This window comes from Corvus hawaiiensis, chromosome 8, assembly GCF_020740725.1.
Source record: "Corvus hawaiiensis isolate bCorHaw1 chromosome 8, bCorHaw1.pri.cur, whole genome shotgun sequence".
NCBI classification, from domain to species: Eukaryota; Metazoa; Chordata; class Aves; order Passeriformes; family Corvidae; genus Corvus; species Corvus hawaiiensis.
In genome coordinates this window covers 26,010,914-26,037,060 of record NC_063220.1, presented here as the reverse complement: position 1 = coordinate 26,037,060, position 26,147 = coordinate 26,010,914, and the positions used below count along the sequence as shown (strand labels likewise).

Below are 26,147 nucleotides of genomic sequence, written 5' to 3'. Positions count from 1 at the left end.
ATTCTGTCAATTCTTTCCTTCATAATAGCTAGGGACAACTGAATGTCAAACCATCTGCAAGTAAAAGCAACGTTTTTACTACTATGTCTTGGAATCTGAACTCAGTCACACGTAGATGAAAATGTGCTAGAAAAAGCAGTGTCACTAAGTGCACAAAAAACCATGAGATGAAATGGTGACTATTGTCTTGACAACGATACAATACAGGTCACTACTTGAGTATTACAAGTAATCGTTAATTAATCTCCACTTCTGAAAAATCTAAGTTCCTAGACATCCTCCATACGACCTATTGTGCACTGAAACTCTTGCAATGAAGGCATGCACTGCATAATGCATTTATTTCTTAGGTAAAGTGGTGGGATATGCAGCATCTTCCCTGTCAAGGAGCAGCAGATATGCTTTGAATATAACAGAAATGGTAATAAGAAGTGTAACATTTTCCTGTAATGACATGCTTTTACCGATAAGTGGCTGTGACTGGTTCAGTGCAAGGTCTCATACTGTCATCTTAACATTATCTAGGCACACTTTGCTTCCCCCAGGCTTACAGTCTTAGGGAAAACTGAAGATAGCAGCAGACAGCACTGGGTTACTCAAGCCATTCTGACGGAGCTCCTAGTGATTGAAAAGCAGATCAGAAAGTATAAAACTAGACAGACTTCTCAATCAGAAGAGTAACTTAATAGGTCTGCTCTGTCTCTTTGAATGACTATAACACGATTTATTTAAAAAGCTTTGTCCAAGGAAACTGGATACAGGAAAAAAATCAGAAAGCTTTAACAAACCCTTGCAGTATTTCCATCAATGCCAAACAAAATTAAATACATTTGCTGTGTTAAGACAGAGACTCCTTGCACATCATGATTTAGAATTACTTACTTGGATCAATGTGATGCTAGCTGCTAAAGTCACAGATCTGCAGATTGTGACTGTCAGAATATATTAGAATGTTGGAAGAAATAGAGGCTGTGACACTGGTGGCTTTTTAGCTGACCTTTTTTTTTCACACTAGCCCCTCTTAAAATCCATTCAGAGGTTACCACAAATAGTTTGCCCAGATGGGAAAGGTACCTTTTAACATTTTCACTGCCACAGTGGTATAGCCAGCCCTTCCCTTGAGTCGGAACGCTGTTGCCTTGACGACCTTTCCGAATTCTCCTTCGCCGAGAGTCTTGCCCAGAACTAGGTTCTTACGAGGGAATTCCCACTTTGGATCTTCCTGCAGGGGAGAAAAGAAACCCTGTAAGATGAAGCAAGGAAAGGAGTGGCTATTCCTCATATAGGTGCACTGCAGTGTGCAATGTTTGGTTGCCCATTCTATCGCTATCAGTGCGTTCTTATAAAAGCTTCTGGATATTGAGGTATTTTGCAAATGTGTTTTCCCTCACCTGAAAACACCTCCTTCAAAACAGGCTGTACATGTAGTGTAGGGATAATGGATCATACAGGTCTGGGAAACTGGGTACAAATGAAAAATGAAGCGATACAGGATAAATGCTTGCTTTCAGAATAACTACAAATATGTGATTTCCATGGAGAAGTAAATCAGTTTTACTCAGAGAAAAAGGCTTTCCTTTAAGAATTCATCAGCAACAACAATCATCCTCTTATAAAATTTGTGCTAATAAGCCTTAAGGTTGCAAAATGATAACAGATATACAAACCAGACAAGAAACTAAAGCAAACAGAGCACAAGCTCTGTGAAGACCTCATTATCTAACATTCAAATAGATTTGATGTTATATGTCATATAAAGTGGCAGTGTTTCTCTACCATGTTGATTCATGAAAATGCCCCATCAGGCAGGAAACCTGGGTAGTGTGTGATTCAAAGCAGGAAAAAACAGAGTAAAGTTATGACAGCATGACTGGGCAAAAGTCCTTAAATGTGGGTAAAACTCCCACACCAACTGAGATCTGTGTATCAGAAATCAGGAAGACATCTCAGCAGGGGTGTTTTTGTTATGTTTTAAATTTAGCCTTGTTGTAGTACTTTGGCCCATCATAGAGAGTACAAACCTGCTTATCATTAGTACTTAACTGGACAATGTTAAAAGTAAAACCACAGTACTGTCAAATATAGTTATATTAGTAAAAATCATGGGCTTAAATTAGATCTAAAATGTTACAATATATTAAAGCATAACAAAAAAGGAAGAACGTACTGGCCTTATAGAGCAAATTAAAATGTTTATCCAATTACTCATGAAGTATCTTCAGTGCACGTGATTTCCAATGCTGTTATTTGAAGGTAATGGGTGTTTCCATGCCATGAATGGACTGCGTTTCTGTAACATCGTCTGCATGCATAAACAAGGCTGACATCAAAACAGAGTGAGCAAAATGACATCAGGCTTACTGGTATCTTAAAGGTGTCTACCGACACCTGGTTCTCCATGGAATCCAGGGAAGGCCGGCGGACATTACTGGAAGAATAGCTGATGGGGTAGGACTGCGCCGGGCGCCGGAACGTCATCTCCGCAGAGGCAATGGGCGGCTTGGGGGAATTCTTGTGGTACCGGTGGATGAAATAGTAAGAAACCAGCACAGAGATGACGAAGCACAGTGCCACTGCCCCTGTGATCACGGCCTTGCACACAGCATCACACAGTTGCTCTGTGGACAAAGAAGAGCTCCTTAGAACTTTCCTTATGGTCTCTCACTTCTGATTTGGCAGGGCATATAGCCTGCACAGGTGTGACAGAAAAACAACTCAAAGTAATTAAAAAACCTAGAGAAAAACTTAATAGCTATTATTCAGTGTAATCTGAGAAGTTGCAAATATGTCCACTGCACCTACCACTCCTTTTTATTTTGGGTACCAGCAAGTAACTGTTTGCCTAAGTGCCTGTGTAAAGGCAAGGACAGAGAGCTTGAGCCCATGCTCCTCATCTTTACAGACATTGGCTACTTCTGACTCTCCTGTTTAGGCCCCAGCCTAAGGTTTTACTTCAGAAACTAAGTTGCTTTAAGTTTGTGTGCCCCTAGACAACATCCCTAGGGGGTTCACCTCCCAAAAAATTGTGAGATCCAAAATAATGTCCTTTTCACTGTTGTATCTAAGGTCAGGATTATATGATTTCAGATACATAATAAATTGTCTACATCTGCACACTGCACTTCAGAAATAAGTGAAACCACCACCTTTCTAGAAAGAAAAAATAAGATAAATAAAAAGAAAAAAGAAGCTTTATGCTTCCCTTCTTTCTTATGCCTACTAAAAATTTACTCTCTATATATATTCTAAACAATTCAGTTTTAAAGATGCAAACTATTTCATGCCATGTTTATTATTAGTCATAATAAAAACAATTTAAAATATCCATTATTTGTTTCAAACAACTGCACAAAGCTTTTCTATTTAAACAAAGGTCAATGAAAAAAAGAATGCACTTCTCCTAACACCATGGGAGCTGGTTGTCTCTGACATTTTGAAACTGAGAATTTTCAGAAATTATCAGGAAGCTGGAATTAGTTGAAAGTAATAGAAATCATTATTCTAATTCTCCTGGCTGCCTCTGCAAATATCAGGTAAGTCTCACTGAAATGCAAATGCTGCTGGAAATCAAAGGATGACCGACTTGTTTATCATGTAGTAATGAATAAAAAAGAATCCTTAGCCAAGGCTATAAATAACACACTCTGGAAATTTTCAGGCTCCATAGCAGATGTCAAGGTGCCAGTTCTTCACTAGTCTTGTATTAGCAGTCTCTGACCAAAGATACTGCTTATTAACATGGCCACAAGTGTAGACTGTTGTATACATACACATGACATATACAGAGAAAAATATCACTGTGAGAACAGCAGATAATGTTTAGACTTACCTTTGATATCATCTTTCTCACAATAACAGTTCTGTCTTGGGAAGCAGTAACAGATCCCATGTCCTGACTTAATTCCAAGATTTCCAATGCCCTTCCCATGGCCACCAATAATGTTTCCACCTAATCAAATACAGACAACAGGCTAAGATCCTTACATGTAGTTAAAAAGAAAAGTCTCAGTTTTTCATGTGTTTGCCCCCGTATGAATCTGAAATTTGACCGGGGAGCACAGTGCAGGAGTAATGACAGGGACTCCTGAGAGAGATGAAAGACTGTAAATTCTGAAATTCCTGAGATCCTGAACTGGGGGGACCTTGCACTGTTTAAACATTAGTCCTCATTAGCAGTTACTGAGTTCCATTCCTGGTTCTGATGCCAATTTCCTCTTACCTTGGAAAAGTCAGCCTACTGTTCTAGGTATCATTTGTTCCACTGCCAAATGGAGATAACGACACTTAACCACCTCTGCAAAATGCCATGGGACAGTCTAGTCAAAGCACTAAGAGCAAATGCCAGGTTAAGTGATAAAAAAATGAATTGCACTATCTAAAAATGCATTATTTAATATTAGGGAAAAAGTGCAGAAACTCATACTCTTGATTTCAAGTAGGAGTTCTTCACGCATAGTAACAACAGGATTTCCAAGTAAATAATTTTTTTCTGTGTATGCTACAAAAATGACCATTAGTAGTGACATTTTTAATCTCTAAACTGCCTTAATCACAAACAGCATTTTACAGACAGCTCAGGTGGTTAATATTGGAAGCGACTGCGCTGAGTCACTGCTCTCTGAGCTGACACTTAAAAGCACTGGTGTTCCCAAAAATTACTCATTATCCTCCCCATCTCTCCCCAGCCAACTTCCTCCATCATGAAGAGGTGATGAAATAAAAATTTTCCATTTGCCACAGAAAATCATATGTATTTACTTATATCTGCCTATGTTTGAAGACCTGGAAGAAGAGGAAAGAGCAGGGAATGAGCCAGTTCTATCTAACCTGTTCTTGAGCAGTTGCTTACTGCATAAAATCTCTTGCTCAGAATGCAGTTAGGTTGCCTCTGTTTGACAGGCACAGCCTCAGTACCAGCTGTTTCAGCTGAGTGCCCTTGAATGTAATATTCATAGTGTTACTGTGAGAAAGCAATTTTGGGACTCAAGGACATAGCCATCATAATGAGAAATGAATTACAAACATAAGTATTTTCACAACTGTCTGTACTTAAAGAATATCCTTGATCTTAACACATCTCGGTATTTCTATTTATTGTTTGCCATTCCCAAAGAAATGTCCCCTGCCAGTAAAAGCTGATAAAATGGTACTCCTGCAGCTCTGAGCTCCCAGAATACACTCATTTTTTTGTCTGCAAGTATACTGCTTTTGGGCACCAGCCCAGGTTCTGAGTTGTGTCAAGTCATGCATACAATTATTCAACTCAGGCGTTAAAAGGGCACACATAACATCCTGAAAACTTGTCTTACTCGCCTGCTTATTATCTAGTAAGACAATATTTCTTTCAGGCTTCCGTTGAGAAGAACATTTGATGTTGCATATGTTGCACATATTTCAGAATTGCAGCCCCTGGCACAAATATTTCCACTTTAAAAATGACAAATTATTGCAATTATTACCAATAAAGAATTCTTTTCAGATTATTAGAGAAGTTACTCGCATTTGCTTCAAGCACTTCTGCCACTCTAGGGATTGTTTTTATGCACTCTAATGAAATAATTATCTTTCTGATAACACTAATTTACCATACACAATCTATTCTTGAATGTAAGAAATACAAAGAAGCCTCTTTAGTAATTAATTTTATAGAAGAACATTAAGTCACAGCCTGTAAGAAAATGCTAGTTCCTCCAAGACTCCATTTTAAAATCCAAACTTGTACTATACAAAGTCACAGCCAGAAGATGCATTCAAGAAACATCTATGTCTTTATTCCTGAATCAGACTGTTGGATAAAAAGATCCACTTAAAAATTATCATCACAAAAAATGGAAATTGCTCAAGAGAATTACAGGGTTTTTTACCCTTTATATCTTCAGGGTGAGTTGTGAACTTGCAAGTATTCAGAAGTGTATGAGTGGAGTGTAGAAAAATGTGTTCATGTAAAAAAACCCAACACAAATGCATTTCAATTCTTCCTTCATAAATTCTGTTCATGTGAGTCTTTGCCTGGATCTTCAACTAGGTAAGGCATTGGATCATTCTGATGGCCGCCTGTCAAAAAAGGGCAGGTACATTTCCCCAGGTGATCTTTTGTCCATTTACTTTAAATGAAAATTCGTTTCTTCTTACTTATTTAACCAGGACTTCAAATAGGCATGGTTCCTATCATACTGTACTTGAGTCAGGAAGTAGGGCATTACCATGCCTAAAACCTATACCTCTTCAGCAAGTACCTCCACTGAAAAACACCACCAGTGAATGAACAAGGCGCAGAACGGGAATTACTGAGAAAACCCTATCCCTCCATCAGTCAGCCAATGGGTGTCACCTGCCTGGCTCAAAAAAGGTCAACATTAATCCCCATAACCTTAACTCGCTTGTATGATTCAAATGCAAGCGTGACAATGCAGAGATGTTGAGCTTGTAAAAGCATCTGTGCTCAGGAAAGTGAAATCTGGGAAGCGATCAGAGGTGACATAGAAAAGCCCATCCTAAAACATTCCCTACTTGTGCAGTCTTGGGGGCACACAGCCGGGTCTCTGCCCTCCACCACATCACAGATGCCATCCGGACAGGTCTTGATGCTCGGGGTACATGTGGAATAATTTGTGGTGATCCCTGTTAACAGAGAAACAGCTGCACTAATACCACGAGGAATGAAAAGTTCATTGCATCTTCTCAGGGCACACTGACACTCCAAAGCACAGGTTATGGTGCCTTTTACAATGAACATCTATGACTATAAACACCTGCTAAAGTAACAGACAAGAAAACAGATAAAAGCAACAGGAAGAAACTTTTTTTGCTATCTTTTCTGCTTTTGACAGCCCTCTGGTCATGTCACTTGCAGTTACAGTGAATACTGCTTGAAAAAGAGCTGACTGACCACTTTGAGACTGAAGAGCAGCTTTCACAACTGAGGATGTCTCTACACAATTTCACCCACTTGAATATGAGGGTTAAGAGAGGTTGTAGAGAACATATGACACGCAGTTTGAAGGGATCAAGCATCGACACAGATTCATTGTTCTGGAAGAGTCAAGTGCTGTCACCCATCAGATCTGTGCTACAGACCACAGAAAAGTGACACTGCTTTGTGCTCACTGCCTGCCAGGTGCACCTGCTCAGCACTTGCTCCAGTTACACTGCTGCAAGCTCAGCTCACTACATGCTGGTTTATGTATCGTGTTCAGCACCACCAGGGACAAGATCAAGAATGACCATTCCAACGTCATCTCATTTTCCTTCCTAGTGCCTGCTTCATATGGGTATTATGACTACTTTTTTTAGCCCCAGCTCCTGTGTAGTTTACCATACCATGTTTTCCAGCCAGAATAAACCAGTTTGTATCTATGGAAGTCAAATGCACAATTACAACTGAACAGAAGTTTGACTTCACACAACACACATGTACCTTTTCCACTCCCCTGTCTCCACTGGCATCTTCCTGTTAGCACTCCCAGGCCACCACACTCTTCACATTCAGCACGGTGCTTACTCATAGCACAAGAGTCAGGGCAGTCCTCTTCTTTTTTTAAAACTGTTGGGAAATGAACACACAAGCAAGTCAGCTCAAGGTCAAGCAGGTCAACCTGTTTTTAGGGATAGATAGGAAGGAAAGAAAGATGAAGAAAGCAGTGAAAGACTGAAAACTGACTGACCCAATTATCAGTAAACTGAGATAACCATTAAAGAAAAGCCCAGATGTTTCTTTTCTGTGAAATAAAAGACAAACAGCAAGATCATGAAGGCATGGTTATGTCTGTTTGATAGCACGCTGTCATTGCCTAGCACTATAGATATGTGTAAACACACTGGTATCAGAACAGAGACCACAGACAGTTAGAGCTTCATACAGAACATTTAATCAAGGGAAAATACTTAGCTCTGGGGCTAACACAGTAGTAGCCCAAAGAGCACCAGCTAGAAATGTGTGTTTTCAGACAATTTGAGGCTTGTACAAAAAAAAAAGTCCACTGCAGGTTTTTCTTTCTCTTTCTTCAACCCATTTGCTCTTGGCATAGGAGTTCTGACCCGACAAAAAGTAACAGAGCTGTTTATGAGGTAGAATTGTAAGGTTTTGCATAAAATGCAATATAGCTTGCAGAGAAATGAGTATGTTTCCAGTGAAATCCTCCTCTGTGGCTGTTACAGGATATTTCTAACTTCCTTCCCCATAAGGGTGGGTCATCACACTGCCCTTAAGAAAACTATTTTTAAAAATTGTAGAGAGAAGGGGGAGAAAAATCAGTGAACAAACATACATAGGCCAGATAGTTCCTTTTTCAAAGAGATAGACAGATAGATAGATATACATATACACATACACCTATAGACACTTTTTCTTCCACAGGAATATGTGAAATACAAAATAAAGGTGTCACACACACACTAAAGATTCTTCCAAATCAAAGGTCATGATGAACATTATGAATTGCATATAATATCCCACCCTTCTGTGCATTAGTTCTCCAAACAAGTATCTACTCCAGGAAGGTCTGAATCAAAACTCAAAATCCAAAGTCTATGATCTGTATCTTGTAGCTCAGATTCATTTTCATTGCTAATGCCATCATTTTACAGATCGCCCTGCTAATGCATCACCTCATACCAGTAACAGTCATTAATAAATAAATAGTTCTGACTGGGGTACTTACGCGTCCCTTCCAGGACAACAGTGAGGAGGGTTTTGGTGTGTTTCCTGCTCTGCTTGTCTGTAGCTTGAACAGTGTACTGTATTTCCTTGCATTCAGGTCTGCACAGCACAGAGGAATCGTTGACATAGAGGGTCCCATATTTGTCTTCTCGGCCTTGCAGAATGCTGACAGGATAGCAGCTCGCATTGGGGGACAGCAACTTGTAGGTGATGTTCACACCACGGAATTTCATGCAGTTTTCAATGCAGATCTTTCCTATCTAGGCTCAAACACCAGCAAGGGAATCACAGACAGGAACGAAACTCTACACAAAAAATGTTTAGTGCTTCTCAAAAATATCTGAAATAAAATGGAGCATACTATACCTTGCCAAATTCAGCATTTATTTGGGGTTTACAGATTTGTTATTTTCCTATAAATGCAATATGTAAATGCTTTAAATGTGATTTATTCTCAGTAAAAATGAGAGGTAAAGCATTATTGCTGTCTTCAGACTAGCAGTGGAAATGCAAAAAGCCTTGACCCAGAGACTCAGTGGCATTTGGTGCCTACTGCTGATGGTCAGTTTTCAGTGAGAACAAGACGCTGTGATTTGGGAAAGTCTGAGTTCAACCCCTGCTCTGTCCCAGGCTAACCAGAGAAAAAAACTCTTGCCATCTTTGAGAAATCAAAGAGCTCAGCATGAACAAAGCTGAGACTCTTTTCAAACAACATAGAAATTACTATTACATAATTTTTATAGTATTACAGTCAAAATGTTTCTGTCCAGCAGAGCTCTCTGAAAGCCTTAAAAGGAACAAGAACCTCATTGCTTCCCATTTGTAATTTTAAAACATTTTAATCTGAAAATGAAAATATGTTGGTATGCCATATTTCTGTGTGCCAGAGTATCTAGGCCAGAACACTCCTCAGTCTGAAACACATCATCTAAGAGGCAGCACAGGAATGTAAAGCCCCATCTCCTGTCCAGCTCCTATTGGAAACTGGTCCAAAGCTCACTTTGGTTTTTCCATTTACAAGAGTGGGATTTCGATCAGGCCCAGAGGCATTGGCTTTCTTTGCAGGGAAAACCACAATGTGAAGGGTGGGGTGCTATTGAAGGGAACTTGGTGATAGATTATTTTCAAATGCTGCAGTTAAGAAATGTTTTCAAGAAACACTACTGCTGGTAAAAGCGTATCTGTACATCTTGGTTTCAGCATTCTTACTAAAGAATGTTTAAAAAAAACGAAATTTTTTTGTACTAAGACTTCTTCCCATGAACCTGGACTATTTAAAGTCAGAGAGGAAGCCTTGCAGTTCTAGAAGAGTACTTTGTTATAGGATAATTCCACTTCATCTAAATTATTCCCATTCACATCGCTGATGGGTCAATTGGCACCATTCCTGTTGGGTTTTTTTGGTGGCAGGATAATACAGACTATTAAAGCCATCAGAAGCAAGGACATTTCTTTCTGGCTGTCTCCTCTCTACAACATGCTGGGACTGGCAGGAAGAAGAAGAAGAAAAGATTTCCACTGTTCATAAACTCTGTCTAGACACAAGGTCTAGACATGTCCCTTCCAGAAGCACGTCACCGCAGCTTTGGTGCTGCACTGCAGCTGGCAGCGCTTTGCAACTGCTCAGATGGTGCTCCTTCGAGGCAGGAAGAGAACACAGTGATGTTCCATGGTATTAACCTTTACAAAGACCACATTAAACTGCCCCTTCTGCATACTCTGTCATAACTGCTGTTTCCAGGCACCTTTTTAATCACAGCGATTTCCTTCAATGGGCTTGGAGAAGACCCCATAAATTCAGGGTCCCTGAAGAGCTGATTATCCTTAGAATAGCACATTGACCAGTTTTGCTTTCCCTGTATAATTTGAGGAGAAGCTATAAAGGCCTCCCTCAAAAAATTTCTACAGAAAAGACAGACTTTCTCTTTTTGCCAGATTTCCACTATGGAAAGCCCAGCCTTGTAACTCTGCTCTGCTCCACACGTTCTAGAGCCAGCTCAGCTCTCAGGTGCAGCAGAGCACAACTCCAGCGGAAAAAGGTAAAAGCAGCTACTTCCCCTTTCTCATGAGAGTGAAAAATCAAGTAATCAGGGTAAATGGTAGTCAGGTTTAACATCAGCTTACAGGGGAGGAACCTACAAAGGTGCAATTTGCAAGACTCTCAATAGTTAACACAGAAATACCATTATAAGAAATAAGAACAGAAAAATCCATCTTTTGAGTTCCAATGTTTAATAAAGTCTGGATAATGATAATGTTCCTCTTCACTGAATTCCAGGGACATTTGGACATATAACCTCTCTAAAAATCTCAGCCAATGTTATTCATCATTTGTCTCAGTAAATGTCAATAGAGCTTTAAGTCCTTTGATAAGTTAAATGCCACTGGGCAAGCCTGCACCATCAGGCCGTGCTTCTGTTATTCAATTCATTTAGCTGCTCAAACAGACAAATGGCATCAGCCCAGCAGTTAATAATTTCTTCACGCTCCTGTGTTTTCCTTAGGGCAAGAGACAGTTCAGCCTTCATATTGATTTAGCCCAGTACTTTCCCTGACTACTCTGGCACATCAAGGCTAATTATGCAGCCAACTTTAATAATGTGAAGTGCTGGGGACTAAACTGCTTACACTGACTTGTGCTCCAAGCTGAGCACACTGTAAATTCAAACCCAGTTTCAGAAGTAAATGGATGACACTTTAACTAACTGAAAACACCATCTCCAGAGCCAGGATGAGTTTTGCACTTCGCTGCTCAAGAATCAGAACAGAACCTCTTTGTGAATTTGTGTTTAGGCAGCACAAAGAGAAAAGATCTCTTCCCAGAGACTTGGAGTTCTTGCCAGGAACAGTTTTCCCTGCTACTACTGCCACCCAGTGAAACTGAACAATTGGTGGGAAATGCCACTGTTTCCAAAGATCCTAAAATTCCTTTTCAGATGTTTGACTCTCATGACAACATTCAAAACCAGTAGCTTTAAAAGTCAATGGGCTTTTTTTGGTTTTGCACTCTGAAACTAAAAAAAATACTCCCAGATTTTAACACTAAAGTGTTCAAGCAATCTAGGGTATGCATAGATAACCATGGCTGTCCAAATTTAGTCTGAAACTTATTCATTCATGATAATACTGTATGCATACACCTATATATAAAAACATGCACAAAGAATAACACCCAACCAATTCATTGATCTAAATTCATACATACCTAACAGGTAAGCATCCACTCTTGTTTCAGTTACAGCCATGTTGTGACACAGATACAACTGGGTCACATTTCTAGATGCAAGAGTTAGACTACGAGTATCTTACATACCGGTGCGATTATTTCTTTTAGTGGGAAACCCAGGTTTCACCCTACCCCCAGGAAACAGGCGAGGGTCAAGCTTTCACAGGCTGGTGCTACAGAACTCTCAAACCTAACATCTAAAATAATTTGATCTGCACAAAAAGAACAGAGTATCCTCTGAAGTTTCTAACAGACTACAAATTGAAAAACTGCAGCCACAAGGCATCGTGAAATGTCATAAAGGAGTAGCTTTCTGTAGTGAGGCTGCTAAGTGAGCACACTTGGTACATTTCTCTAATTTAGGATATTCAGTGCAGACTATGGACAAAATGTCCCTTGTCAGAGCAGTAGAATTTTTATTGGTCGCATACAGCCAGTTCTGTACTCTGAAGAGCTATCAAGCCACAATGCATTTCATCAGATTAAATATAAGAAAGTGCAGTATATCTAACTTCCCTTTTTATTTCTTTTTACAGTTAGCCAGAGGCTTAAAGATTAATAAAACTTAATTCTTTCTTAAAAGTCTTCTAACGAATTGGTTTTCTCTGCCATTGGGATGACCATATTTTAATCTCAGTCCTCCTCTCTGCTACAATAGTTGCAAGGCACACTTTCCAGCAGCTCTCCCAAAAGGGTTCATCACTGATGTTCTTAACATTCACTTTCATAATATTAATTATACTGAACTAGTTCCTTATTAATGTACATGTTCCATAGGAATTACAATGTAATTTTCACCTGATTAACGTCAACCTGTTAGAAAGTGTCTCTGGAAAGCGTTATTAATGGCAATGGTGGTGATTAAGCTAAAACAAGAATTGAATTAGGAAACACATTAATTACTAACTAGCCATTACCTAAAGAAAAGCCATTAATATACTGAGACTCCAATAGCTGGACAAATTTCTTTTTTTTGCCCTTGACATTGTTCCTGTTATTCATGCCTAAGCCACACATGGTTGCAACTCCTCCTGTCCACAACACATTATTTCTCTCCATTAGTACTTCCATGTGTGGCCGCTCCTGTTATTACATGGTGGGAGAGGTAGTGCCCAGCCGACCTGCTACCTACTACATCCAGCACCAATCACACTGATACCACATTTTTCATTGATTCTGCTTAAAACAGTTAAAACCAATGAGCACTTTAATGCATCTTGCCCCAGTGATCCAGCTATTAAGCTCCATCAGAAAGTGGATGTATAATTAACATGGTTCTTACTTGTGCAAAGCGCTCAGCATTTCTGTTCACGGTGAACTGGTAAGTTATGTTTGAAAACTGAATGCTGACAGGGAGGATGGAGACATTGAAATGAAGCATCACTGATCTTTCTGGGCCATGAAATTCTGTGTCATTCACCAAAACATCCAGCTGGAAGGAACGATGCTCTGTGACTGAAATGCTTTTATTCAGTACCAGTTCTGTGAAGCAGAAGATTAGTCTATTAGCAAACCACATTATCTGCAAATGTATATTTTAATACTGCAAGCCCAATAAAAATAGATGTAGCAAATTTAATTATACATATCCAAGTTTCCTAACGGGAAATAGAAGGTGAGTTAAATATGAAATATGTTCTTATGCAGTTACTCTCTCTGTCACTCAAGATGTTTGGGAGGCCTTATTCCCTTCCACCTACCAAGCTGAGAATCCTATAATCAAAAGCTCTTGCTTATCATTTTATACCTCATCATACCATACACTCCCTGTTCCAGAGAGTTTAAGCTCCATTTTTCAGTACATATTTAAAACTTTACTTGAAATTTCTCAGCTTTCTTTGGCTCAATGTTTACAAAATGCTTGGAAAAGTTAAAGAGCTTATTGGTCAGTTACTAACAAGCAACTTCTTTATTTGAAGAAAGGGTCCTTACTGTACTCGTGCCGAGTTCCCCTCACTTGGCTGCCATTTGGGCTGAAGTGGATTTCATCAAAGATGTGCTCTACACGAAATGTTTCACTGATCCAGGGATCATCAGTAATGATGGTTCCTGTGTATTTCTTTCTGCTGCTTTCAAGGGGATAAATAGGTGTGGTGTCTGCATCGTACACAGTCAGCATGGAAAGAACAGTGCCCTGGAAGGAAACAATAAATGGCACTGCTGAAGGACCTGAAGCTTTCTTCTGATAACTGTTTTGGAGATTAAAATATTGGTCAAACAAGACCTTACAACTTCCACTGAAACCCAAGAAAATGTATTCATAGGTGTCTTGTCAAGACTAGCTCTAGTCAGGAGATGGCAGCAAACTCCCAAAATCAGCCTTCTCCCTTCCAGACACAAAAATGATCAAAATGTACTTTGAAGGGAAAATGACTAACAAGACATCTTGTCGTTAGGAAACAGAAGTTCTCTCATGAAACACACATCATTTATGCCCCCCCCAAAAACGTCTTCTCTATACCATAGACATATAAAGGGTCATTGCTCCCATGGAAGAGCCAAAGAGCCCACCTGTGTATTCTACCAAAGCAAGGGGCGTATGTGTGCACACCCAGGGATTCAGACCTCTTGAAAGATCAGCTTGGCTTGGTAAGGGAAAAATGGGAGGACACCATTAAAACAAAATCCTGGAGCTTGCCATTAACAGCCTGGAAACTTCACAGGTGCAATGTTTGCCTGTAGAAATCAACTTCTACAGCATCCTAATAAATGTTCTGAACATAGCTCTGATATATTACACAGATTTGCATGTATGGGACAGATACACATATACACTTGCTCTAACAACACAATTTTAATCCCCTGGGGGGAGAAATCCTGTAAAAAACAGAGCAGAGCTCAGTACGGAGGGACGTGGAGCGATCCTGACCACAGATTCAGCTATTGTCCATCCCGACCTTGGAAACTGCTCAAATTTCTTCACACTCTTTAATTACTAACTCGAACTCCTCTTTCTTTGGGATCTGAGTAAGACATAACTTGGGCAGAGGAATCCTACAAACAAGAATTTTACAATCACAGATCTGCAGAGCATGGTGTGGTGATGGGCTCGTTGCCAAGATCCATTACTCAGGCAGAACACGATGCTTCCCAGGAGTTGTGCCTCCCACTGCTGTGCTCCTACTTCAGAGACTAGGTAAAGGAAAACATTACCTCTTTCCTGTTGAACTCCACGACAGCATCTGCGGTATCAGTGCCATTGGGAAGGAAGGGAGGAGAGTCATCTTCATCTAACACATTGACCAGGAAGGGCACCTCAACCTGCATTTCCCTGAATCCCTCCCTGACGGTGCACTTGGCAATGAGCTCGTATCTCTCTCTCTCCTCCCGATCCAGGCGCTGTGTCACCTGCACGCCGGTGGTGGTCTCGTTGTACCGAAAGGGAACACCTTCAGCTGCAAAACAGCCACAACATACACAGGGACAATCACTTCCCAGCATAGGGCTCTGATGGCTTTAATACTCTTTTGCAGTCCAGTAAATCCATTTGGACATCATGACTGCACAATAAAAGACAGAAGTGAAACACAGGGAACTTGTGTGGTTATATTAGGGTAGGGAGAAAACATGGAATATATGGGAAGATTCTACAGTTTAGAAGCAGCATGATTTAAAGCTCAGGATATTCTCAGTCTACTTTTAGCAGATACAAAATTCTAAAACGGATCTTTTTTTAAGGGAAGGGGGTAGTTCTCTTTCCCATTTCCTCCGTGTATCTCAAAGGCAAAATCTTCTGGCTCAGTTTAGGTTTGCAAAGGAACTTCCTTTACAGAATCAAATCTAGAGGATCTACTACAAAAGAGATCTTTAACAGTGCAGCTGTTTGCATCTGGTGCTAGGATGTGAGCGGCTCAGATCCAGTTTTACCTGCTAGCAATTTGTAGGAAATGCTGAGATTCTGACACAGATGATGAACTGAGGGTAACTGGAGCTGATGAAATGTGCCAGGTGGCTTGTTCTCCTTGATGTGAAAGGAGAGATCCATTTCTGTGAAGCAAAGCTGCCTTGCTGTCAGAGAACTGCAAGCTGGTGCAGTAGCATTGATCAAAGAGAGGAAAACCGTGGTGCGCGTAGCAGAGTCGCATTCCTTCTCTTGGAAAGGGTGGGATGAAAGGAAGACATACAGCATCACCTTAGATAATGGCATCCAGTTTCCTACAGCTTCAGGGGGAAGAAATCAGTGTAAGAAATATTTTACAGAAGACAAGCCACCATTTGTTTTCCTCATTTTCTACCCTAGTCCATTATTCCATAAATGACTGTTTAATCCTATTATGTGGCAAAACAACTCTTCAACATGCCATATGCTGGTGGGAAGACCTTAAACCTTAATAATCCAAATAAGCCAAAAACTATAGGGCTTGGCACCAGTATTGCATTATAGAATCTCAAAACCAATACCAGCATTCTGTCTGTAAAACACTAACATAGAACACATCACTGGCAGTAATCAGCTCTTTGATAGGATGGCTTTTTCAAGGCACTAGAGCAGAGCAGGGTGGAAACAGGAAAAATAATGCATGAGATGGCAACAGATACTCAGGACAAACCCATATCTACTATGATTTCAGTCACAGCATTCCAACAGTTTATTCCAGTTGAGGATATGGACCAAATTGTTTAGGCTCAAAAAACAGATTGCTTCATCGGTTTGAAACATCAAGAGGTGGACAAAAGATAAAACAGAAGTTAAAACCAACCTGTGGCATCTACTAATACATCCTCAAGCCTCATTTTGATTCCCTTGGTTTGACTACAGATGGTAGTAATAGCTCTGTAATAGATCTAACTCGAAAATAAGTTCTAGGTCACTTTGATCTGTATGAACAAAACAAGGCTCTTGAGTTTTGAGTAGCTACTCCTCCTTTGTTCAGCACAAGTATTTCATATACATGAACACCAAGTACCAAAAATGGATGAAATATCAAACACTCAGCACTTCAAAAATAAAGCATTAAGTGCTTGAAGTTGAAAATTTCAACATCAGTAAGTCGGAAGGTAGTGTTGATTTACGGCTCTTACAAACTGAAGACAGTTACTACAGACACTGTAACAGTAAAATTTCTGCAACTGATCACAGTGGTATGCCATTAACTCCTCACCCATTTCCTCCTCCACCAGCTAATGATACCCTAATTTCCTCATAGATCAAAATCACCAAAACCAATTTACTGCTAGAGCATAAAAGAAGAGAAAAAAACCTGAGATAATGAATTTTTGTTGTTAATTTTTGTTGTTCAACAGTAAGCTTCTCCAACAAAGCCAAATTTCAAGAGAGGGAGGTACAATTAACTATTTCTTCAAAGAGTACTTTGGTGTACATGCAAATGTACTTTGTAAATCCATGTTACCAGAATTCAAGGACCATTTATGTAAGAGTTTGAACCACTCTCACAGCATTTGTCTGGACACTAAGCACCCACCGTTAACACAATGGAATTGGTCTCACTTGCATCAGCAGATGAACAAACTGCAAATCTCAGTGAAAAGCTGTGGCCTATACAGCTATGAAATGCAAAAAAATATTTCCAGTAATGCAATTTTGCCAGCCTACTGGAGTTTCCAGTGTGAGTAACAGGATCTCTCCCAGGTCAGCATCTGCTTTGGCATACTGGTGTGGGTTTCATTGGGTCTGGTTCCTCATTTTAAAAGGGCAGATGTGTTTTTTTCCAAATTTGATGCTCATCTTCTGATGGAGAAACCTCAACATCTGAACATACTTTGCTTTAAGAACAGATACCCCAAGAAGAAAAGCTGGTCTTCTCATACTTACACAGCATGTTAAAGTCTTCTCTATCCAGGCTTTTACTGAGGTAGAGAAGTCCTTTTTTTTCTCTGATTTGAAACCAATTATTTTCATGTGATCTCGCCCGAGAAATTATGAGATTCTGGCACAGATGGAAGTGGGCCACTTCCTCATGTGAGTCCTTCAAGGCATGGATGCGCAGGAGAGGCATTCCTGCTGGCTCGTCAATGTAGACGTTCTCCAAGTACTCTTTCCTGGGGAAGTAGAGACCCAAGGCCACTGCAAAGAAAGGCACGCGAGAGAAGAGGTAGGCCCAGTTAAGTGGTTTGTGCACTGGCTTTTTCTTAAGAGATGTGTTTCCAAAGAACCAAAGGCATCATTCTCTAAGAAGTAAAGAAGCATTAAAAGAGATGTGGAAAAAGGCAGATCCCCATCTGGTGTAAATAAACACAGTTTTACTGCACTGAAGTCAAGGACTTCAGTGCAGTAAAAACTTCAAGCCACCAAAAATATGGCCTATAGATTATGTTCAAGTTACAATATCATCTGCTTTTTGAAAGCAAAATTGCTTTGCTGTACACAAGGCCCAGTTTATGCTGAACACTTAAGGAAGCTCTGCTTGCCAAATTTTACTTAAGTTCCTATGTGGTGCTCTCAGTTGTAATTTCATTACCTCACAGATAATACTCAAAGAAGAAAAAAAAAAAAACTTTTGATGAAATCACACACTTTAAAACCCTTTAAACACGCTCTCTGTTGAGAGAAAAACCAAAAATTTATCAATAGCTTGCACGCTTTTCCTCAGATTACATAAACCCCTTCTTATAGAGGAGTACTTTTGTCGCTACCCCTGCTTTTTAAACAGTCTAGCATGATACTCTTGGTACAGAAAATGAGAGTTGTTTAAAAAAAATACTGATATGAAAGTGTTCTAAGTATTTTAAATATGACAGACGGGAAAGCTGAGAAGTGAGCGAGAAGGGAAATGTACATTTCTTTTCAGTACAATGACTGTGACTGACCCGATCATCTCTCATCCTGGCTCTGCAGACATTTACATTTAGTAGGGCTCAACTGCCCCCCTTGGTGCCTGTTTCTTCAGGTGATCTCACCTCACCTGGTCACTGCAACGGCCTCTCTACCTGTTTCCAGTGCTTCCCTTCCAATTCCACTTCTTGCAAATGTGATCAGAGTGGAATGCTGGATTAGCAAGGAGGGGACAAAGTGATCCTCACTGCACTCACACAGACCAAAATACTGGAACTTTCACTCTTGGACTTCACGTGCACCTGACAGTCAGTACTTGCTCTCATCCAAAAGAATACTTGAATACTGCAGAATTATGCATCATTTAATCCAAGTGATATGGATTCAGGCATATAAAAAGCTCACACATCTGCTAAACAAACGTAAACAATAACAACTTCCATATGTTACTAATACAAAGCTCTCTCGGCTTAAATCAAGCCAGATACAACTGGAAATGATGGTAATGCAGCAGTAAAATTAGGGATATAAGGCCAAAACATCTTCAAAATAGCATCGGGCTATAGCACATAGTTATTTGGTACCAGTATTGGATCCATACACTGTTCTACTGAATGGAGTGAACTGCAAACAAACTGTAAAAACAAGAGAGCTCTAATTTCATTTAGAAACACCACAGAAACCATGGTACCTTGCAGTGATTCATGACATCATCTATATCCCTGGATGCAATTACATCCATCAGGTTTGCAGAGGCCCATTATTTTTTTCTACATACACTTCGCAATATATGAATAAAGTGGTAAAATAATATGGTAGGTGAATTAGTTCCAAAGGAATTAATTCGAAGAGAAGCAAACCAGAGTCTTTTTGAGAGTTTTAGAAAAGCATTAACTCTTGACATTCTCTGTCCAGAAGAAAATTATTACTTTTGATTCTGATGCTATCACCCTTTCTTCTTTGTAAGTAAGATTCCTGAATATTTGTATTAAATTTCAAGTATTTTTTTTCAGTCCCTCCATCTATTTTGAAGTGCAGGAAAACCTGGGGAATATGTGCTTCTAGAACTCCTAACAAATGGGTTCAATAATAAGAAGAATAAGGTGATATCCAAGTAGAAAGCCCAGTCCCAGTGCAAGTAAATAGACTCCCTTGAGTTATTTAGTGTAAAAACTTGATTTTAAAACAATGAAAACTTCACAAAAAGTTCAACACTGAGAATTCACTGTGCAAGACTGAAAAATCACTTCCAACCCACAAATGCATACAAATGAGGCTTACACAACACTAGCTACAGGATAGAGGAGTAACTGTTATTTCCTTATTTCCAAGACTGTGGTGAACAGTCCTGTGTGCTCACATCACACAGTACAAGAACCAGCCCCACTGCAGAGATTTGAAATCACCTCCAGCAGAAGGAGCGTACAGAAAGTAGAGTATATATAACCAATGTGCAACATGACGAGTTGGAAAGGGAGAAAAAATGGAACATTCTGAGTTGCAATTATTTACTTCCTTATGCTAAACAAGTGTGTGCTGATCTTTATATGCTTTGCTCTACAAATGAGGGCTCACACTGCATGCAGGTACAGTCATGTGTAACCAAGCACAGAAATAATTATGACAGAGCCTCAAACCTGGCACACAACTACACCTCAGCAGAGTTCAGCAGCCCAACTGCTCTGCATTCGAAAGCAAAGGTTAATGTTGATGCTGCAGACTCTCTGAAGTTCTTTGGCATCAGTTCACAGGAGGAGTCTTCTCCATTGTCAGAAAGAAAGGGAAAAAATCTTGTATTATAAAAATCTGGTTTCTTTGGAAATAACAGAAATGCAAAACAATGCTTTGTATTCTGAAGAGAGGAAGATTCCTTCATAAAATAATTTAGCATTTACATATTAATTAGCTGGAAATGTATTTTACAAGTTTAAAAGCCACTTGAAGAAATTAGAAAAAGCTGCTGTAAGAGATATAAATAAACATATGATCTTTTTCTACCGGTTCAAACCTAAAACTGATTAAACTAAATTCTGTCCATCAAAAGTGTTAGTTTTTAGTACAGAGCAGAGTTCTATATTGAGGACAATGCCCAAGGATAACTTTAAGTGACACCAGCAAGTATCTCAAACTTCCATATTTTACTTAGAAAACAAGTATTTGAAGTGAAGAGACTTTACAACACTGCAAAATAAACAAAATATATACATATAAAGCTTTGATTTAGCCATGTAACAAGAGTCACCCAATGTTGTGAAATTACTGGGATTTTGTGAAGTGGTTTGTGTCACACTGACTCCATTTCAAGCACCGAAAGAGATGAGAGATATGCAACAGACTGTCCAGGTCACAGCCACACTCTCCATATACATCTTTGGGGGCTAATTTTAAAGGAGACCTTTGAAGTAGAAGTGTAGCACCCACTTCTCAGAGCTGTGTTCATTCCTTTAAGCCCTAGTGAGTTAAAACCAGTTTCAATAAACTTGCCATCTGGCAAGTATGCTGCAGGAGGAAGAGGTTCTAATCCTGGCCACAGTTCCTTGTGTCCTGAATAAAAAAAAAATAATCCATTTCCAAGGACTTGTGCAAGCTTCCTATGGAAGCCAGATGGAGTTTTTAATGAATCTGCCATTTAAATAAAGAGGAATTGAGATGGTTACATTCAAGACTGATGGTTAAAGTGATTTTGCTTAGGAATTAAAAACAGAGAAAAATGTTGCGTTACAAGCTTGAAATGCACCACAAGAAGGTTGTGCTCTGCAACATCACACAATCACAGAACCGTTAACATGTTCTGGCATCTCTGAGCATTGTTTTAGAGGATGCTTCAGCTCTCCATACTACAATCAGCACAGGAAACATGGCAACTTCTGATGGATGAGCAATATTATGGGATAATAGCATATCAGTAACACACAGAAGAGGAAAGTGATCACATTTAAGCGGATGTAATGCTACTAACTAATAGCTCCTACAGGAAATAGATACAGTTATGACAGCAGTTTTCCAGTTCAGGGAGAGAAAGCAGGTAAAATGAGGGTAGAGAAATGAGATTATATGTACTTTGAAGCCTTCATGATTGCCCTTTGAAATAAGGCAATTTTTCACATGGCTTTTCTCAGTCATGAATGATTAGGTAAATAATGCCTTTTTTTGGTACAAATTGATTTCTTCTGTACACAATTTGCTGTACAGAACTTTACACGTTTTTTGTGCTTTTTATGCTTGCCACTATGCTACTCATGAGTAGCATTTGGGGATGGCTCTTAATGAAAACTGTTAAACTGACTATAGCAACGTTATGTTCTCAATATCAACCTCGATGACAGAAAACACAGTTTAACTTTTTAGTCACAAAATGAAGGAGCAGGAAATTTTTTTATTAGCTATAGAGGAAGACTTCACTGTAAGGCATTCTCCCAAACAGTGTCTGTAACCATCTTTCAAGGTACAACTACAGACTTCAAACAAACTGGTTTGAAGTGAATTATCCAAGTCACGAGATTTGCTCTGGGAAAGGACATGCTTACATAATTGGAAAACCATCTCATGTCTAGGTGGATCACCTGTGGAGTCTCAAACATGTCAGATACGGTGACAAGAGAGGACAACCAGCACCCAGTGAGACAACTGGTCAGGAGCACCCTGTTTCCCTGATGTAAAAGACCCATCCCCAGCACCCTCTTCTGAAGAGAAGCTGGTGCAGGTAGCAGCCAATGAACTGCTGGTGAGTAAAATGCAGCAGCTCCTTTGCTCTTGAACCCAGGATCCAGAACCTAAGAGCCAAACCCACAGACATGGGGAACGCAATGCACTATTCAAATTCAGGGCTCTCCACTTGGCCAAACCATTTGCCTCAAGCTAAGCAGCAGATGTCTTATTGAGCTCACAGTCAAAATTCAAAGTTTACATGACCACTGCATGGTTTAAGTTACAGTATGCATTCGAACTAAAGGTTCACTCTTGATTCTTGAAAAATTCAAATGGCTGAAATGTAACATTACTTTCTAAAATTATTTTGGGTGCCATTACTCATGTAATTGAAAACTCTCTCTCGAGCCTGAGTGTCTGTTACCTTCCAGCTTCTTTTCATTAGTTCATGTTGTAAGTTACACTTTTGTCTAGTAAACAAAAATCTTCACAGATCTCAAGGAGCCTGCTGGATGAACATGCACTTATAAACAGTAGGACCAGATTGTGTTTTCAAAAAGACGTAAGGAAAAAAAAAATCAGCAAAATGGAAATGATGGTTGTTTTTCATCCAGCAAATAATATACACCTATATAACCCACATCTGGCAAAATTTACTCAGAGCTTCTCAGCATTTTGGAGGACAACACAACAATATATTAAGAATGGAACAGCCCCACGCAATCAAAATCCTTAATCCAGAATTGACAAACATCTCCAAGAAAAGGGAGATGCTTTTAATGCAATGATAGCCCTGTCAGTGTAACATACAGGATTTAATGATAAGACTGATGAACATGGGAGTCTGTTGTTAATAATCCTCCATTTGTTGCACAGCATCAGATTTCAACAGGCAATTTCTGTCAAGGTTAGTTTTGTGTTCCTGAAATAATTATCTTTACTTCTGACAAGTAGCCATTATGTTCCATTACTAGTATTAATATACCTAATGTTAGATTCATCAGAGAACAAGGCCAGTAATACACTTTTATATTTTAAATTAAAGGACTTGCCCACTTAATTCCCTTCTAGTCTCTACACAATTACGAAATAAACTTGCCCTCATAAACCAAAAAGCCCATAATCTAGGAAAAACATTGTCAGTTGACAGAAAACTAGTATGGAGCAGCAGAGCTAGAAACACCACTCTGGATTCAATCATCAGCTGAGCAGGTGGTCAGGCACGAGCCAGCCTGTGCCTGAGCTGGAGACACAGCAGTGGTGGCACAGGGACCCTAGGGCCACTGAGCTGCCTTAAATGCCCACACAGCCAGGCACCAGGGTGAGCCAGCCTCCCAACCACCATGCAGGGCAGGCTGCTTCTTGCACAACTGCAAGTCATAAAAACCTCTCCTGTTTTTATATTGAGAAGTCCAATGAAATTCCACCACCAGCTCAGCGAGCTGGTGCTGCAGTGTTCCTGCCTGGGTGTAACTCCTGATGGGTTTGAGAGTCACTACAGCAGTGATAAAGAGAACAAGTGGCATTCTCCCAACTGACTGGCAAGCCATTAATGCAGCTCAGCAGCATGACATTATTTACTTTTAGATGTGTCATTTTTAAGCTGATCACTACAGAAATTGTAACACATGTGATATGAACACCAGAACATAAGAAACTGTATTAAAGTGAAAATTTATTTTTTCCTTTTTTCCTTTTTATCCCCAAAGCTTGTCTGCTGGACCCCAGGTTAGAGTGGATTGGGTATAGATCATTGTAGAGATTTATGCCAGAATTTCTTTACAGTACACTCAAACTTATGGAGCTGGATAATTGCTAAATGTCACGCGTCGAGTACATTTACATGTAGCACAATTTTTGGAGAGCAACAGAATAAATTTCAGTACCAGAGGTATCAGTGAAATACATGTGTTTTACAGAACACGATACCTCCAGGGAGAGCAGGTCCTTACGAAGTGACGGTAAGCAGAAACAGTCCTTAGCTAGAATATACTCCAGACCTGTTACACTGCTCTGCTTTAAGTTAATTGTCTCTCTTGTGATTTTCCTCACCAGATTCCCATGCTCATATTGAAAACAACCCTGAATTTTAGACTGAAAATATAGAAATTAAGTAGAAAGAAAATACTATATTAGATATTATATTAAATATAGTATTATGTAACATATAATTAGACAAAATAGAAATATATAATTAGATATAATATTAAATATTCCACTAGTCAGCAAAATGACAAAGATTTTCAGGTACAGGAAAATAAGACAGACATGGTAAAGCAAAGGGATGGATCTGACAAAAAGAAAGTTTGTTTCTATATCAGGCATATTGAACATAAATTTAAAAAATGTCCAGATGAAAGACCCTAGATTTATAAAAAATAAGCAAATTTCGATTTGTGAGAACTGCCAAGATTGTCATTTTTGTCTCAATTCAAGACTGGAAAATCTGTGCAGCTCAGGATCTACCAGAGGACATCACCTCTAATGAAGCTTCACTTGTAAATTCAGATCAAGGTCAAATCTGTGCCTACACTTTCCTTCCAGAGCCTGCACCTCTAGGTAAGTTTCAGAAAACTGCTCTTTAAGTGCCACAAAGGCTAGAAGTTTCCTTCCTCTTGCATTCTTATGATTTGTTGTTTGTTTTATTTGTTTCAGGGTTTTTTATTACTTTACCAAAAGACAAGTTTTTGATACTTCACTGTTCTAAATACCAGTGTTAGTAGAACTTAAACTGTCCCTTGTAGAAATTAATATGTGTGGAAAGCTTCTGTGAGAGATTGGAGGGGTTTCTGAAAATTCTTCAGATCCTGATTTTGCCACTTCCCCTTATTTGTATTAAATACTTGTTCTTTAAAGTATGGCTTAATTGTTTGAGAATACCTGGATGTACTTTTGCTCTGTAGGACTACAGAGCTGAAATGTAAGACAAGGAAACTCTCTACTGTATTGCAGCACAAATTATATTAATAAATGCTTATTTACTCTGTGTAGGATCTCACGTGCCTTCTAGAACGTGTTTATGTATGAAGTGTACACAAAGACTGTGATAACGAGAAGCTAGAGAAGACCAGTGACGTGTCTCACTGCTCTGTGGTAAAACTGACACACTACTTGTATCAAATCCTCAATTAATCATGGAGTGACATACAAGTGCTCCAAATGCTTGTTATACTTTAATTAGCTTTCCGATATATTTAGTCTAACAGTGCTGAGCTCATACAGAAGGTAAACATTATAGCAGCAATTTGCAGAACAAAGTACTGACAACCAAATATATTTGTTTCATAAAAACATAAAAATAAATCACAGGACACTTATCTGCAGAAATTGTTCAGCATACTTGATAAGATGAAAGGATCCTTAAAGGCAAAGACAAATAAGCTTAAATTAATAATCTTAGTTAAAAGGATATCAGCATCACAATACATTTCCTACATTAAGATACAGATCTGGATCACTGTGCTGATTCCTTAATAAATATAGAGTACTACATTTTCACAATCCCAAGTCATGAAAATGAATGAAAACCAATTAACTGTTGATTTATGACAAAGATTTGTATATGCACAAACTCCTGCATTCCATTACTGCTTAAGCTCAAATTTCCCCATTTCTCTTCCTCCAGCTGCACTTGATTCTGTAGCACCAAAATGAACGCAAGTCTTCCTGTCAATTATAAATAGATGAAGTCAGACATAAGGGATCACCTTCTGACAGCTCAGTGCGGTGCACAAACACCTCCATCCATTTCCTCTGCCTAAGCCATCTTCGGAGTGAAAACACGCTCAGGTGAAATAAGTACCAATATTTCTCACAAACAGCTTCTTTTCCCCCTCAGCATCACTGGACTGCAACAATTAACAGAACTGTGACCAAATGTA

General features: G+C 39.3%; 1 protein-coding gene across 2 annotated transcripts in view; it reads right to left on the bottom strand.

Annotated features, from left to right (window-relative positions):
* RET (ret proto-oncogene) overlaps positions 1 to 26,147 on the bottom strand; it is a 130,372-nt gene that overhangs the window by 16,897 nt on the left and 87,328 nt on the right. For both annotated transcript variants that reach the window (XM_048311757.1, XM_048311759.1), the window contains 11 exons: positions 17,659 to 17,910; positions 15,753 to 16,046; positions 15,039 to 15,280; positions 13,818 to 14,019; positions 13,168 to 13,367; positions 8,661 to 8,919; positions 7,418 to 7,543; positions 6,511 to 6,621; positions 3,830 to 3,949; positions 2,362 to 2,618; positions 1,075 to 1,222 (listed from right to left, as the gene is read on the bottom strand). In XM_048311757.1, the coding sequence (XP_048167714.1) occupies positions 1,075 to 1,222; positions 2,362 to 2,618; positions 3,830 to 3,949; positions 6,511 to 6,621; positions 7,418 to 7,543; positions 8,661 to 8,919; positions 13,168 to 13,367; positions 13,818 to 14,019; positions 15,039 to 15,280; positions 15,753 to 16,046; positions 17,659 to 17,910 (2,211 nt within the window). The remainder of the gene's footprint in view (positions 1 to 1,074; positions 1,223 to 2,361; positions 2,619 to 3,829; positions 3,950 to 6,510; positions 6,622 to 7,417; positions 7,544 to 8,660; positions 8,920 to 13,167; positions 13,368 to 13,817; positions 14,020 to 15,038; positions 15,281 to 15,752; positions 16,047 to 17,658; positions 17,911 to 26,147) is intronic.